General features: G+C 55.5%; 5 protein-coding genes across 5 annotated transcripts; 3 read left to right on the top strand and 2 right to left on the bottom strand.

Annotated features, from left to right (window-relative positions):
- Window positions 1-5: 5 nt before the first annotated feature.
- E0L32_008129 (uncharacterized protein) lies at window positions 6-1,496 on the top strand (the record flags this gene model as incomplete). Its single annotated transcript, XM_031142949.1, has 4 exons — window positions 6-324; window positions 396-816; window positions 929-1,415; window positions 1,470-1,496. The coding sequence occupies 4 exons, from the start codon at window positions 6-8 to the stop codon at window positions 1,494-1,496; spliced, it is 1,254 nt and encodes a 417-aa protein (XP_030992634.1).
- A 297-nt stretch (window positions 1,497-1,793) lies between these two features.
- On the bottom strand, window positions 1,794-4,636 carry E0L32_008128 (uncharacterized protein; the record flags this gene model as incomplete). Its single annotated transcript, XM_031142948.1, has 3 exons — window positions 1,794-4,368; window positions 4,441-4,553; window positions 4,619-4,636. 3 exons carry the CDS (start codon window positions 4,634-4,636, stop codon window positions 1,794-1,796), a joined length of 2,706 nt encoding a protein of 901 aa, XP_030992633.1.
- Window positions 4,637-5,428: 792 nt separating this feature from the next.
- On the top strand, window positions 5,429-6,795 carry E0L32_008127 (uncharacterized protein; the record flags this gene model as incomplete). The annotated part of the gene is made up of 4 exons (XM_031142947.1): window positions 5,429-5,533; window positions 5,600-5,762; window positions 5,837-6,147; window positions 6,217-6,795. 4 exons carry the CDS (start codon window positions 5,429-5,431, stop codon window positions 6,793-6,795), a joined length of 1,158 nt encoding a protein of 385 aa, XP_030992632.1.
- Window positions 6,796-7,642: 847 nt separating this feature from the next.
- Window positions 7,643-8,847, bottom strand: E0L32_008126 (uncharacterized protein; the record flags this gene model as incomplete). Its single annotated transcript, XM_031142946.1, has 2 exons — window positions 7,643-8,518; window positions 8,587-8,847. The coding sequence occupies 2 exons, from the start codon at window positions 8,845-8,847 to the stop codon at window positions 7,643-7,645; spliced, it is 1,137 nt and encodes a 378-aa protein (XP_030992631.1).
- A 2,368-nt stretch (window positions 8,848-11,215) lies between these two features.
- E0L32_008125 (uncharacterized protein) lies at window positions 11,216-15,304 on the top strand (the record flags this gene model as incomplete). The annotated part of the gene is made up of 8 exons (XM_031142945.1): window positions 11,216-11,450; window positions 11,501-11,672; window positions 11,747-12,206; window positions 12,265-13,857; window positions 13,920-14,086; window positions 14,140-14,569; window positions 14,626-15,133; window positions 15,195-15,304. 8 exons carry the CDS (start codon window positions 11,216-11,218, stop codon window positions 15,302-15,304), a joined length of 3,675 nt encoding a protein of 1,224 aa, XP_030992630.1.
- Between the last annotated feature and the right edge of the window lie 608 nt (window positions 15,305-15,912).

Genomic DNA, 15,912 nt, shown 5'->3' with positions numbered 1-15,912 from the left:
TCGTCATGGCTCTGACCACACAAAAGATCCCCCATCACTTGCTCTCCCTGTTCGGAACAGGAGCTGGCCCTAGTTCTCTTCAAAAGGCGTGGGACGGCAATGCAAACTACCAGCGGCACGCCCTGAAACCTCACGACAGAGTGCCCGAGGAGCTCAGGGACTGGGCCCATGCCGAGCAGTATCTCGGAAACGAGAAGTACTATCCCGACTTCCTGGTCTTCTTCCAGCGTGAAATGGAACGGCATGGCTGGGAGCACGTCGTCAACGAGCACCTTTTCAAGCGCGATGCCAAGGCCGAGGACCTGCTCGTGAGATTGTTTGGCGGTACGAGACAAAAAGGCGCACTGCCTCCTTGAGATATTTACAACTCTTTTTTGCTGACATGATCCCTCTAGGATTCCTCCACCCCCTGATCCAGCTCATGTACGGCCTGGAGTGGAAGCAGCCCGCCATCGTCGCGGAGGCCCTGGCCCAGACCTGCGTCCACAAGAACGACCTCCGCGAGTTCCTGATGGTCTCTGAGCAGAACGCGGCCGCCTCCTCCTCGGCCGCCATGCCACCCATCCTGTCCCTCTACGAGGCCGTCCGGAACGACCCCAAGCTCGCCGCCGCAGCCCACGACGGGGACGCCAACAAGGTCCGCGACGGCGTCCTCGTGCGCGCCAAGGACGAGATCATCAAGGTCGCGAGCCGGGTCAGGGTGCGGCCCGAGGAGCTCGACGCGCGCACGGCCGAGATGTTCAACGCGGCCGTCCTGGTCGCCGCCAGCGCCGCCGTCCACCCGCCCAAGTATCCCAAGTTCGACTTCTTCCTCATGTAAGCCCATTACCAACACAACCCCCCCTTTTCCCCCTGTCATAGCCGTGCTGTTTCAAAAAAGAAAAAAAAAGAAGAAAAAGAGGGGGGACGCTGACAACACCCCAAAAAGGCACCACGTCAACTCGGCCCCCATCTTCCTCACCGTCAACGCCGCGCCCTGGATCGCCGCCGCGGACAAGGCGCGCATCCTCGAGTGGAAGATCCGCATGGACCTCCTGCAGTACGCCGCGCGCGCGGCCCCGCCCGCCTCGCTCGACCGCATCGCGTCGTACACGCCCCGCGACGACGACGACCACGGCCGGACCGTCGCGCCGCCGCACGCCCGCCCCGTGCAGAGCTCCGGGGAGCGCCTCGCGGGCATCGCGGCGCGCCTGCACGACCTCGAGGACGACGGGCACGCCATCAAGCTCGCCCGCGCGACGGCGATCTGCCGGCAGCTCACGGAGGGGGGGGAGGGGGGGCGGTTCGAGAACGACGAACGGCTCCGGATCAAGGGGGAGGAGATGTGGGACAGGCTCCTCCGCTTGATTGTCGACTCGGTGACGGCGCCTGGGGCGAAGTGGGTGAGGACCACCGGGTTGGAGACCGCTTGGAAGGTGAGTACTCTTCTCCGCAGGCCTCGAAATGATAGACTGACGCACCTGGAACAGGACGTTCCGGACCAGCCCAAGTTGTGAAGAGTTGCGGGTTGCGGGTATGGAGAGCCTGCCCAATTCCTTTTGGAAGCTCTTGAAACTTGAAATGATATCCTCTTTGTGCGGTTGTTGACGTCCATAGTATCTCAGACTGCCTACCGTTTTCGAATGCAAATACCAGCCAATAAACACCTGCTTCTTGAAGATAGGTGTATGTGAAGGGATGAAAATGCTTCTATTTGGTATCAAAACGCCTGTCCACCCAGCCCGGACCGATATGCTAGATGAAGACTCCCCTACTTTTCCCAACCTCCCAAGTTCAACACGCAAAGATGTCCACTAGTCAAGTCCAACCCATTCTTCCTCGTCCTCAGACACCTGTTCATCGCCGAGCACAGTTGCCAGGGCCGGCTTCTTCCCTTGCCCATTACCCAGCAGCTTGACCTCACCCGTGCCATCCAGCATCTTGACTGCGCCGCCGTCCTCCTCGTCCACGCTGGCAGACTGGCCCACGAGGTAGTCCACCATGTACACGTTCTCGTCCGCCAGCCTCCGGATCTCGTCCCTCATCCGGCCAATGGCCCGCGCCACAATGCGCAGCTCCACATCGACTTTGCCCCTGTTGGCCGTCAGCCAGGCGCCGTGCTTGTCGACGAGGGCCTTGATCCACAGCAGGCAGAACTCGATGTGTGGCGACTCTTCGGTCTGCGCGGCCACGAAGCGCAGCAGACGGGGCACATACACCGTCGGGAACTGCTCCACAACGAGAGGGATGTCCGTGTAGGGGACGGCTTGGAAGACGCGCTTGATGAGCCCTGCCTCGTTCAGGCGGAAGGCCATGACGAGCGCCTTCAGGTAGTCCTTCTCATTCTCGAGGACGGCCAGAGTGGAAGCGGGGGTGATCTCCATATTGAGATCGAAGGGGTCGAACTGCAGAGTTGTATCGAGAGAGTAGATAAGCAGACCTTCGGTAGAAGCTGCGCAGAAAGCCGTTCCTGCAGGAGAGAAATCAACACCTGTGACACGGACCTCGGGCATCTGTCTCCTTGCCGATGGGTCGCCACGTTTGGAACCCGGGAGCAACTTGTCCATCCGACCCTCACGGTCCGAAGCATCCTGGTCGTCGATGTCTGCCTCAGGTCCCGCTTCTGTGAGAAGCTTGCTGTTCAAAAATTCCTGGGTGCCGGAGAGGGAGAGGTTGACGCTGACGGTAAACTTCTTCAGGAGAACCATGGTAGTGACTGAGTAAAGGCAGATATACTTGCTGTTTCCAGCTGCAATGAGACAGCTGCCATCGGCGCTATACCTGATGGTACCGAAGCTCTTGTTTCCTGACACATTTGCCGCTGTTCGACGATCTGTCACCTTGCGGCCTCCCGAGACGTCCCGGCGACCATCTACACCGGAGACTTGCTCCGCTTCAGACACAGACCAGAAGGTAAGCTGGCCGTCGAGTGTCGAGACTGCGAGCTGTTGGGAGTCTGGCCTGATAGCCACGTCGAGCACATCCGCTTGCAGCTGAAGCGGCTCACTCGTCTGTGTGCGGTTGAAAATAGACCACAACCGCGCGGTGCGATCCCAGCTACCACTTATCAGAACGTCGCCGCTGGGTGCGAAGGCCAAGGCAGAGACGGGACCCTCGTGGCCTGCCAGCCGATCAAGCAACTGTCCAGTCTGGACGGACCAGATATGAACATCGAACGAGTCAAGCGACCCAGCTGCCACCACTTCTCCACTTGGGTCGACAGCCATACAGGTGAACGATAGCCTGGTAGGGGCCGTGAACGTCCTAAAATTTCGGTATCTGATCAGATCCCAAGCTCTGATCGACCCGTCCAGGCTCGCCGTGAAGAGGACATTGCCCTTCTTGGCGAATTCGCACGCCGTGACGCCACTCGTATGCTCGGTAAACGTCACAATGCAGAATCCCGACTCAATATCCCACACTTTGATCTTGCCATCGTCGGCCGTAGTGATGATTCTCTGTCCATCCGGCGAGTAGACAAGCGAGTTCATCGAGTCGAAGTGTCCCTGCTGCTTGAGAATGTAGGACTCTGACTGCCATTCCCAAACCAACAGCTGACCAAGTTTCGAAGCGCCAAAGGCCAACCACTCGCCACTCTTGTTGATTGTTACAAAATCGATGTCGTTCTGCGATATGCTCAGGGTGTGAATCATGTTGAACTCGGGCATCTCGTACAAGCCAAAGATACCGTTGGAAAACCCAGCAACGAGGAGGTTCGAGTCGGGATGATATGCCGCGCATCGAAGACTGGTGTTGTTCTGCATGAAGTAGTGCCGATTGACGATCCTCCACCGCATATCATCCTCATCCTCGTCGACCATCTCGTCTTCGGCCCGTGGTCGGCCAACATACTGCCAGTCAAAGACCGCACCATCCTTGCTCACGGTGTATATGGTTTCTTGGTCCTTGGAGAACCAGGCGCCAACGACTGCTTGCCTGTGGCCTGACAAGACTGTGGGTTCGAAGCCTTCCTCGGGGTCAACACTCCACACCCGTGTCGTGAGATCCTTCGAGGCACTGAGGAAAAAGCGCGAGTCGCTCGACCATTCGATGTGCTGGACGTCATCGAAGTGCCCTGTGTGTGTATGATGGCGAACGAAAGGGGCAAAGTCGAGCTCGCCCTCAGCATTCGAGTCCGGTGTCGAGGGAACATGCCATACTTCCAACTTGCGTCCGAGGGCGACAACGAAGTGGCGGCCGGACGGCGAGAAGGACAAGGCTGTGACTGGTGATTTGAAAGAGATCCTGTAGAGAGCGATGCGCCGGGGCACATTGGTCAAGATGGCCTGGCCATCCTCGTCGACCGAGAGCAGGAGATTGCCCTTGGGAGTAAGTCCGATGCGGGCGATATTCTTGCGATGAGCGAAGGGGAGGGTATAAGATTTGTTACTAGGAGAGAATATTAGCTTCAAAGAGAACTACAGGATCAATACTGTTCAAAGGCGCGAGTTTGATTCTTACTCTACAAGGTTGAAGACTGTCACCCTGTTTCCGACAGGCGAGTAGAGGTGGGTGCCATCTGGGCTGAAGAGCAGGTTGCCCTGGCAGTAGACAGTTCCAAGCAAGTTGGAAAACTAAGGTTGATCGATTGTCAGTTTATGCACTGTACGCAAACATTGTGTTACAGAATGGTCTTTACCTTGAAATCTGTCTTCATGGTCACCTCGTGCTGCCCATGTCTGTCTTGAAGTTGTGAAGGAAAAAAGAATGCAGTTTATCACAGTCTATCTCGACTTATCGATATCAGAACCACCAAGACTGCCGATTGCTGGAGCTCCAACCAAACTACAGCCAATTTTTTTCTGAACTTTTTGGCGGGGTCGGTGATTAAGATATTCCTTGTTCCTGCGACGCTAGACTGCCTGAGGCAAAGCGCGTTTCAATCAAGGCGGTCAGGGCAGTTTAGGATCCACACCGCTACTGACAGGCACCGATATCTGTGGGCGCCAAGGAGCGCTTTGAGTCCTGGCCTGCCTTACCTAAAATGCTAGAGGACCAGACGTTAGAACGGGACTGGTGGGAGGGGGGGCACGGAAATAGGGGTACCACAGCAGTTGGGGAGCTCCGACCAGAAGCCTGGGGGCTTTAATGATGGGCGCTAGCCGGCGCCCAGAGGGTTCGGCCAGCCTGTTCATAGTGCTGCTCAGTGAGTGGATGGATGATTGATGAGTGGTCCCTTTCCTCTCACCACCCGCCGCCCACCCCCCTGCCCCCCCCCCAATGGCCCGTGCATCTGGAAATTTGGCAGTCTGCATGGGGAAACCTTCCTCTCCCCTGAAGCACGAGCTGCCAGCCCTTCCAAATCGTCAACAATTAATTGCTTCCTGGTCTGTTTTGAGCCTGCGCCAGCCAATTCTTCCATTTCAAACTTCATCGGGTCCCCTCCGATTTTCCATTCCTCATCTAGAGCCTCTGACTTTACTGCTCCTGTCTAATCGAATCGCTCATCATGGCCCCCGCACCTGCTGAGAGCGCCTCACCGATTGGCATTGCCAATCTGCCCAACCAGCGGCACAAAATTGTCGCCAAGAGAGGAGCCGCCTTCACGATCATGGTCCGTACACCTCGCCATACTATTCTTCTGCCTCTGTGAGCGCCTTGCATCTAACAAAAGTAACAGGTTGCTGGCGAGTCCGGTCTGGGCAAGACGACCTTCATCAACACCCTGTTCTCCACCACTATCAAGAACTATGCCGACCACAAGCGGCGACACCAGAAGCAGGTCGACAAGACTGTCGAGATCGAGATCACCAAGGCCGAGCTCGAGGAGAAGTTCTTCAAGGGTATGCTTTCTTGACACCTACGAGAAACACTGGCGCCTGCGTCTTCGGACAATGATGTACTGATAGCTCTCAAGTTCGCCTCACCGTCATTGATACCCCCGGCTTCGGCGACTATGTCAACAACAGGGACTCGTGGATGCCCATTATCGAGTTCCTTGACGACCAGCACGAGTCCTACATGCTTCAGGAGCAGCAGCCCCGCCGCCAGGACAAGATCGACCTGCGTGTCCACGCCTGCCTGTACTTCATCCGCCCTACTGGCCACACCCTCAAGCCTCTCGACATTGAGGTCATGAAGCGCCTCTGCTCCAGAGTCAACCTTATCCCTGTCATCGCCAAGGCTGACACTCTCAGCCCTGCCGACCTGGCCAAGTTCAAGCAGCGCGTACGTCCTCCCATCCGCGTACGAGTTGTTATGTGATTGTAGCCCTAAACACTGACATATCCAAAACAGATTCGTGCCGTCATTGAGGCCCAGAGCATCAAGATCTACCAGCCGCCAATTGAGGAGGATGACGAGGCTGCCGCTCAGCACGCCCGCAGCCTGATGGCTGCCATGCCTTTCGCCGTTATCGGCTCGGAGAAGGACGTCAAGACTGGCGACGGCCGCATCGTCAAGGGCCGCCAGTACTCGTGGGGTGTCGCCGAGGTCGAGAACGAGGACCACTGCGACTTCAAGAAGCTGAGGTCAATCCTCATCCGCACCCACATGCTCGACCTTATCCACACCACCGAGGAGCTGCACTACGAGGCCTACCGCGCCCAGCAGATGGAGACCCGCAAGTTCGGCGAGGCCCGCCCGCGCAAGCTCGACAACCCCAAGTTCAAGGAGGAGGAGGAGGCCCTGCGCAAGCGGTTCACGGAGCAGGTCAAGATTGAGGAGCAGCGATTCCGACAATGGGAGCAGAAGCTCATTGCCGAGCGCGACCGCCTCAACAAGGACCTCGAACAGACCCACGCCCAGATCAAGCAGCTCGAGGGCGAGCTGGAGCAGATGCAGGGCAGCGCCGTCCGCAGCCACGGCCGTCGTTAAGCGGGGGTGTGCTCGGCGGTCTCTTGACTCGCGAAGTGCATGGCTGTCTCTTCGAACCTTGGGCGATCCGCTCGATAATGTTCGGGGGTGCTTGCAGCGGGATCATACGGGGGGATTGGTCCTGGAAACTCGGTGCCTCGATGAGTTCAATCCTCAGTTAGCGATGGGCAGACACTTTTCCAACCTGCCTTGTGCGTGTTTCTCTGATCGAATTGCGGCGGCTGGTAGAAAAAGTTTGGGATCTCGAGGATCTGAAAAAAAGATGTCGGCTGCGGGTTTCTTCCCCCTTTTTCTCTTACCACATTTCTCCGTCTACAGAAGACTTTGCCCTTTTTTTCTGTCCTGTTCTAGTCACGATGTAATCTTCCGGTCGTCTTTCTTATGATACCAGATAATGAGAATGGCTGCCTTATCTACTCCTACCGAACTTCTGACTTGGCTTTCGACCACTCCTGTTAAGTGTGACTTTGCACTGTAGTATCCTCATTATGCCATGAGGTAAATCCAACGACGATGGTAATGTATGCGACCGTCCTAGATATATATGCCCAGAAAAACTTTAAACTATTGTCAAATATGAATCACAAGACCCAAAGATGATACTGCCATCACGGTCATCAGCATATACGTCAGGGTATCCCCACAGCAACAAATACTCCCCGTAGCCCTTAGATGCCCCCCTTCTCTCCAAAGTTGCACCGTGTTTCGCCTTTACACAGGAAAGAAAGAAATGATCCAAATACAGTGTGAAAATCTCGACTTTCTCTAGCCCATCGTTAGATCTGCGACGACGAAAGGGACCATCTCTAATGCGCCGGGCCGGGATGTAGCGACCTTGAGCCCGCCTCTAGACGGCATCCATGCTCGCTCTCGTCGTGAGCTGCTCGTTCTTGTTGCCCAGCTTGGAGATCTGTAAGAAGGCATCCACGCCGTAGCCCTCGAGGCTGTGCAGCTCGAGACTGCCGGCCCAGTACTCTGCGTAGACGCGGCTCAGCGGCAGGCCCATCCCCAGCCTAAGGTTTGGCGGCCGGCCGGTGAGGGTCGACAGGGAGCCCTCGTGGTGTGGTTCGCCACCGTCGTGGCTGTGGCCGTGGCCGTGGCCGTGGCCGTGGTGCTGGTGTTTCCCGTCTTCGTGATGGTGGTGAGGACGGCGCATCTCCTGCGCCGGCGAGATGGGCCGCAGCTCCTGCAGCGTCGCGCTCATCCTCGGCACCTGGCCCAGGTTCTCGAGCAGCTTCTGGCTCTGCGGCCCCTTGCTGAAGGACCAGAGGTAGGGCATGACGTCGCGGGGGATGCCGCCGCCGCGGTCCGAGACGCGGATGATGACGTGCTGCGCCGCCTCGCAGACCGTCACCTCGATCGGTGGCGGCTTCTCCTCGCCCCCGGGCCTGCCCTGCTGGTGCTTCTCGATGACGGCCTGCACCGAGTTGCGCAGCAGCTCGCCGATGATGTACTCGAGGTGGCTGAGGATGTAGGGGAAGGTGGCCTCGAGGTGGCCCAGGACGACGATCTCGGGCATGACGACGTCCGGGCCGTAGGCGGCGCGGGCGAGGCCCTGGACCGCCTTGCCGCAGCGCTCGATGACGTCCTTGGCGATGCACTTGAGGAAGATCTCGCCGATGAAGTCGGTGTCTCCGAGCTTGGCACCGGGAGAGAACCAGGGCGCGTGGAAGGTTTCGGTGAGGGCGAGGTGTTGCTCGGCGATGACTCGACGGGAGATGCGCTGTCGGGTCAGGGTATTAGCTGGGGGGGCTTTTAAGTTCAAGGGAAGACCGATATGATAGGACGAACCGATCGTAAGATGGTGTTCATGAACTTGTCCAACTCTTCCGCTTTCATCAGGCCGCTGCACTCTAGAATTCCCATAGCAAGCTTCGGTATGACTGTGAGGTGTTCCTTGAGCGTCTGGCTAATGACCTTGCATAATCGGTCGTTGTCGTCGAGAGATTTGATCTCCTTGACCTTGCGAAATGCGTCGAAAGCATTGTAGTACAGGTCATACACTTCGCTGATATTTGGGTTCGTAACGACAACGTATGGGAGCTGTTGCATGTCGCGGATCCGGTGCGCCAGTCTGTCAAGACGTTCTGTTAGCAAGGCTCTCCAGCACAGCACCGTGGGTTCCTTGAGTCAGAGTGACAAACCTGGTCGGGAGTTCAGTCCGCACATAATTCGCGGAACTAATCAGTCTTTGCTCTGTCAATTGCCTCCCAAACACCATCAGCTGCCGCAGACTGATAGGCCGTGCCTCCTTTGCGACCCATCTGTGAGCTGGTGAGCTTCTGGACCATGCGGTCGAAGGGCACGCGACAGAGGGTTCAGCCGTACTCATCTAGGACCGAGACTGGCCGCCATATCTTATTCTGATGTGTATGCACCCCTCTTTTGGATACATGCTTCGGTAGAGACCCTGATGGCCTAGCACACAGGCTCAGACCTGCCCTGGGGAGCTTCGAGCCAAGCTGTACGATTCGAGGAGTCTGATGCGCACTGGTGCGTACTAGGCGCAACATCCCGATTGTCCCATATACGGAGGATGTTGTGAGAGCCCAGCCGCGGTTCCAGAGGCTCAAGAAGGATGTAAAATCGAGCTGGGTCTACGCAGCGCTCTTGGGTTCGGCCTGATATTTGGAGAGTTGTTGGGTAGGATTGGGACTGGGAGAGAATGAAGGATCGGAGCTCGACATGAAGACATGTGAGTCTTACCCCACATTTTGTAACGGCGGCAGAATTGCAGAGCTACCGATGCACGACCGAAAACGGCCTCAAATCACCTAACTACAGAAGTATGAGTACCGGAGTTTCTTTTGCCAATCGACGATTCGACGTGGTGTCCTGGCACTGTGAAGCAATCGCCGCTTGTTTAGGTCAATGGCTCGTTTGATGAAAGTTGGCCAAGCTACATATCTAGGGAGTGACATGTCTACAAACTTGTTGTTTTCTCTTAAGCAACCTAGTTACCTTCAAGATACCTCTCCTAGGGAGAGATTGGCGATAGTCAATTATTTTAGCAATAGGTTTGCAAAGGCGAAACACTGAAATATAAACGTGCAAATTTCCCAGCCTCGAAGGCATGTCCTCGTTTTTGAGGATAGTATGTAGTTAGACGACACTCCCTCAATCTGGACCACGCTACTCCGTACAGGCGCCGTCAGTAGGACCGCTTCAAAGGTACCTTATGACCAAGGTGCAGATCATGGCACGACCCTACACGGTAGGCAGTGTCTTTTATAATCATACGCTGCTCCTCGTAGGCGGTGACTAATGCGAGGCAGGGCCTCGACGTCAGCATGCGAGGACTTTTAATGTACAGGTGCCAGTACCGAGGCAGGCACATTGTTAGTCAAGTCCTGGTCAGATCCAGACAGACCGTATTTACGGTCCGGAGTTGTCGTCTTCTAGAACTTCTCCTTGGCATCCACGTTTGGAGCAACCCAGGAGCTCATCCTTTTTAGCTTGCAGACTTGCAAGACCAAGACCAGCGACTGTGCCAAGCACGAGACAAGACTTGACAAAGATTAAAGATTATCAACTGAAAGCAAGACAACTGGAAAGCACCCACGCTGGTGGTGGAAACGTCATTGGAGCGGTGCGGAACATGTGGAGGCCGCTACTGTGTAGAGTCCCCTCGGCAAAGAACTGTTAGGAGCCTCACGTTTTAGGCAGCCTGCGTAGTGGTGGCCTGGCTCCGCCTCCTAACACTTGTCCCGAATCGATACTTGCTGCCGAGTCAGCCCTCTCAGAATGCAGAGCGAGCGCTGTCGAAGCGTGCGTGAAAGAGACTGATGGCGGTTTTGCAGAGGCGCAGTGCAGTTTGTTGCATGTTGACCTAACCTCTTCCTCGACTGGTTTGACTGGTGGCCCCATCCTGGTCTCCTCTACACTTGGTGACTGACTTTGCCTGCCTGCCTGCTTGCATTTTGTCAACGACCAGCTAAGCAACACAGTTTTGCTGCTCCTGACTGTCCTCCAACAGAGCCTCCCACCTGGCTGCATTGCTTCGTGGTGCCCACGATCCCCGAATTCCACCGGCCAGGACCCAGAATCAAGACTGCATTTGTTTTTGGGCACCCCGCTGTAGCTTGCCTCTCCCGACCCTCAAGCTGTGACGCGCGCCGTCATCGAGCCTGCCTGGAGCCGGCACCACCAAAAAATCATCGCCGTTTCCCCCGCGCGCCCGGCTACCAGCATTGCTCCTTCAGCCGCGCCTCTCTTTCTCCCATCATGGTAAGCAGATCCTCGCCGAGTCGCACATGCTCGCCTCTCCTCCAAAACCGCCTTGCATTTCCCAGCAATTCGTCTTCGCGCTGTTTTCTGTTCCCAGCTCCTCCACATCTTAGCTCTTCCTTTACCCCCAAATCTCCCATGCAGCTATCCCCGTACCCATCCCACCACACCTCCTACGCTGGCCCCTCACATCATGACCGCCGACCATCTTGCCCCGCCATCATCAGGGAGCTGTACTGACCTGTCAATCAATGACGCGGTGCAGAATCCAGACATGGACTCGCCCAATGCCATGGCCATAGATTCCGACGATACCCATATAATCCAGCCCAACGGCCTGCCGGAGAAGGACCATGTCACCGAGATCACGCCCGAGACCTTGTCCGGGGATGCAGAGCAGCTTCATGACCTGCCTCTCGCAAACGATTGTACGTCCTAGACAGCGGCCCAGAGCTAAGCGCCTGGCACTCGACCCCAGCTGATACTGATCCTTGGCGTGCAGATGAGGCTATGAAAGAGCTTGTTCTGGTACCCCTACCAGAGGAGCCCCGAGTTCTCGAGGATGCCGTGGACACTTGGACTGTAGAGGGCTGGCGGACCCTGGCCAAGAAGGAACACGGCCCAATATTCCAGGCTGGCGGTTTCCCATGGTATGTGTTCCTGGCCCTTGTTGGCTGCCGGTCCGCCCGAAGTCTCTCGTCGCTCCGCTAACACGACTCTATAGGCGGATCCTCCTCTTCCCCTTCGGTAACAGCGTTGATCAGTGTTCCATATACCTCGAGCATGGATTCGACCCCGAGAACGTCCCCGAGGACTGGAGTTGTTGTGTTCAATTTGCCCTGGTGCTGTGGAACCCCGAGGATCCGTCCATATATGTTCACCATACCGCGCATCATCGCTTCACGAAGGAGGAGAGTGACTGGGGATTCACTAGATTCCTAGAACTCCGGAAGATGTTCAACAAGGAGTTTGAGCAAGCGTCTCGTCCAATGGTCGAAAACGAGCGAGCCAACATCACTGCCTACGTACGAGTGGTCGAGGATGAGACCGGAGTCCTGTGGCACAACTTTACCAACTACGATTCCAAGAAAGAGACGGGCTACGTCGGTCTCAAGAACCAGGGAGCCACTTGCTACCTTAACTCACTTTTGCAATCTCTTTACTTCACGAATGCTTTCCGCAAGGTCTGTACTCGTCTGCGCATGTCCTTGGGGTGTCGGCTAGCTAACACCCCCGAAACAGGCAATCTACCAAATACCCACAGCTGAGGATGAGAGCATGAATAACAGCGCATACACCCTGCAGCGCCTTTTTTATCAACTCCAGACATCCAACACGGCTGTGAGCACGAACGAGCTGACCAAATCTTTCGGCTGGGAGACGCGTCACATCTTTGAGCAGCAGGACGTACAGGAACTCTCCCGAAAGCTCATGGAGAGGATGGAAGAGAAGATGAAGGGCACGCAAGCGGAGAATGTGCTCCCCTCGATGTTCAGCGGCAAGATCAAGACCTACATATCTTGCATCAACGTTGACTACGAATCTAGCCGCATTGAAGACTTTTGGGACATCCAGCTGAACGTGAGCGGAAACAAGAGCCTGCAAGCGAGTTTCGAGGACTACATCAGTGTCGAACGGATGGAAGGGGACAACAAGTACTTTGCAGGCGACGAACATAAGTTGCAAGACGCCAACAAGGGTGTCATCTTCACGAGCTTCCCCGACGTGCTGCATCTTCAACTGAAGCGTTTCGAGTACGACATCGCCAAAGACACCATGATGAAGGTCAACGATCGCTACGAATTTCCCGAATATTTCGACGCCGCCCCTTACCTCGCTGCGGACTGCGACAAGTCTGAGCCTTGGACGTACCAGTTGCATGGTGTTCTAGTCCACAGTGGAGATCTCAATGCCGGGCACTACTATGCTTTCCTCAAGCCCAACAAGGATGGCTGGTTCTACAAGTACGACGACGACAAGGTCACCAAGGCAACGAGACGTGAAGTTCTCGAGGAGAACTTTGGCGGGCCATTCCCCACCCTCAACGGAAACGCACGTGGTCCTGTGCAGAAGAAGGCACCTATCATGCGACCGAACAGCGCCTATATGCTTGTTTACATCAGACAGTCACGAGTCGATCGGATACTGACCCCTGTCGAGGAGATCGACACCCCCCAGCATCTTCAAAAGCGATTTGAAGAGGAGGCTGCTGCCAGGGAGGCCAAGAGACGCGAGCGTGACGAACAGCATTTGTACCTCGGTGTCAAGGTTATCACTGATGCAACTTTTGCCCATCATGGGGGCTTCGACTTGACCTCGTTTGACTCGAATCCCGAGGCTGACCCGGCCGCGCCCAAGTTCTACAAATTGCTGCGGACAACGACTGTAGAAGAGGCCGTCCAAAAGGTTGCTGCCGACATGGGTCAAGACCCGAAACGTGTACGCCTTTGGATACTGGTCAACCGACAAAACAAGACTATCCGCCCAGACCAGCCGATTATGGATCTCCAGCCCACTATCGAAGACACATTTGCTCGTGCTGCAGCACATAGAGATACTGCTTTGAGACTCTGGGCTGAAGTTGCTGAAGAGGTCAACGCAGACGGCGAGGCTCTTTGGCCTACCTATCAGAGCCAGCCAAACGGCGTGGTTGTTAAGAATGACCTGATCCTGCTGTTCCTGAAGTGTTTCGATCAGGAGGCTCAGACCCTCAAGGGAGTCGGCCACGTGTACATCAGCCGCGAGAAGAAGGTCGAGGATCTTGTCCCTACGATTCTGAAAAAGATGGGCTGGGGAGATAAGCTGCCTGGTGATGAGAAGATCATGCTCTGGGAGGTCTGTAACCCCTGCTTGGCACATATGAGGATATTTTTTGGCGGGAACTAACGCTTTGTTAGGAAATCAAACCCAACATGATCGAGGTGTTGAAGGGCAAGCAAAACCTCAAGGCCGCCGAGCTTCAAGATGGAGATATCGTCTGCTTCCAGCGAACGGCGGAACGCAAATCATCAGAGCGCCACTTCCTCGAGAAGAAGCACACTGCCGACAAGGCTGTCGAAGAGACGTAAGCTTACCTTCTCACGTCGCCTCCGGGAGATTGCTAACAAGAAGACAAAGCACCAGGAAGTCGGACCAATTCGAAGACGCGAAGGAGTACTACGACTTCTTGATGAACAAGAAGACAGTCAGGTTCCATGCTCATACAACCCGCTGCGACTCTAACCTCTATCCGCCTTTCGACCTGGTTCTCAACTCGCGCATGGGCTATGACCAGCTCTCGGAAAAGGTCGGTGAGAAGTTGGGCGTGGAAGGCACTCATCTACGCTTCTTCACCGTCAACGGTACTACCGGCAACCCGAGAGGGGCTGTCAAGCGCTTACAGACTGCGACGCTCAACACAATCCTTAACCCCAGCGGCTATGGACAGTTGAACATGAACCAACGGAACGATGCGCTCTACTTTGAGGTTCTCGACATGAGCTTGGCAGAGTTGGATACCAAGAAGAATGTGCGGATTACCTGGCTTAGTGAAGGAATCACCAAGGAGGTAAGGGTGGATACATGCTCGAGTACGCGGGTGATAGATACTGACTTGCGGACCAGGATCAATACGATGTTCTCGTGTCAAAGAATGGGACCATTGAGGATCTCATCGTGGCATTGACGAAGAAGGCCAAGCTCGCGGACGAAGAGGAAGGTGGCAGAATCCGCGTTTACGAGACCAACAACCACAAATTCTCCCGCGAGTTGGCTAGGGACTACCCCGTGATTAGCATCAACGAGTACACGCGTTTGGTCGCAGAGAGGATACCCGAGGAGGAACTCGAGGCTGAGGAAGGCCGGTTTATCCCTGTCCTCCACTTCCAGAACGAGCCGAGCAGGCTTCACGGCGTTCCCTTCAGGCTTCTCCTTCAAGAGGTAAGTGATGTCGAATGCTCGCACTTTGATTTCTTGGCTGGCATGTACTCACACGAGGAGCAGGGTGAACTCTTCAGTGAGACCAAGAAGCGACTCGAGAAGCGGACAGGACTCAAGGGCAAGAGTTTCGAAAAGATCAAGTTTGCTGTTGTGCGTAGGTCACAGTTCTCGAAACAGCAATACTTGAATGATGGTAAGCTTGGCAATAACTTCTTGCCCTCTTCCCCCCCGTGAGCGCAACTGACAACCCGCAGACGATATTCTCTCGGACCTCATTACGTCGGACGATGAATACCTCGGCCTCGACCACGCTGATAGATCAAGATCGGTGCGCAATGGCGCTGGTGATCTCTTCCTCAAGTAAACGATGGATATATGCATTGTGTCATGATCGATCATGGAGGCTAGACACGGTCTGGCAAGGTTCGGCCTCACTGCCGAGACCATCCCATGCCCTTTTCGGCTCTACCTTCACTCTCTTTACATCTTGTTTCTATTTTGTGTGTGTGTGTGTGTCTTGGCTTGGCTATCATTGGAGAGCGAGCAGGCTCAAGCGATGAGGAAAAGGAGGCCTGCGTTATGGTACTGTTCTTGGGGGGAGATGGCAGGGATTGATGGCATTAGATACTCGCACATTGAGTTGAGCGACATAAAGGACATAGCGAACCATCAAATAAGATAGCTGTGAACCTGTGTATAAGTCAACATAGCAGCGCACTAAATCCTCTTGGGATATATCATTACTTGTACAAGGCCTGTGAAGGTTATGAAGGCATGCGGCGGGCGAAGCCGGGACCCACCACGCGCCAACACCGACGCCACCCACCCCAGCTTTTTTTTCTTCCGCTATCAGATGCAATAATGCGGGCGGTAGCTCCAGGCAAAATAATTTCCTCCATAGATTGGACTCCCCAACTTTATCAGCTCGCCGTACCGACAAGCTCTCTCTCTCTGCGAGTCTGAATCACAAGC

The sequence above is a fragment of the Thyridium curvatum genome (assembly GCF_004353045.1).
Source record: "Thyridium curvatum strain D216 chromosome Unknown NODE_52_length_296666_cov_86.205578, whole genome shotgun sequence".
Lineage (NCBI taxonomy): Eukaryota > Fungi > Ascomycota > Sordariomycetes > Thyridiales > Thyridiaceae > Thyridium > Thyridium curvatum.
Note: the sequence above shows the minus strand (reverse complement) of the source record. Positions and strands in the feature narration are given on the sequence as shown.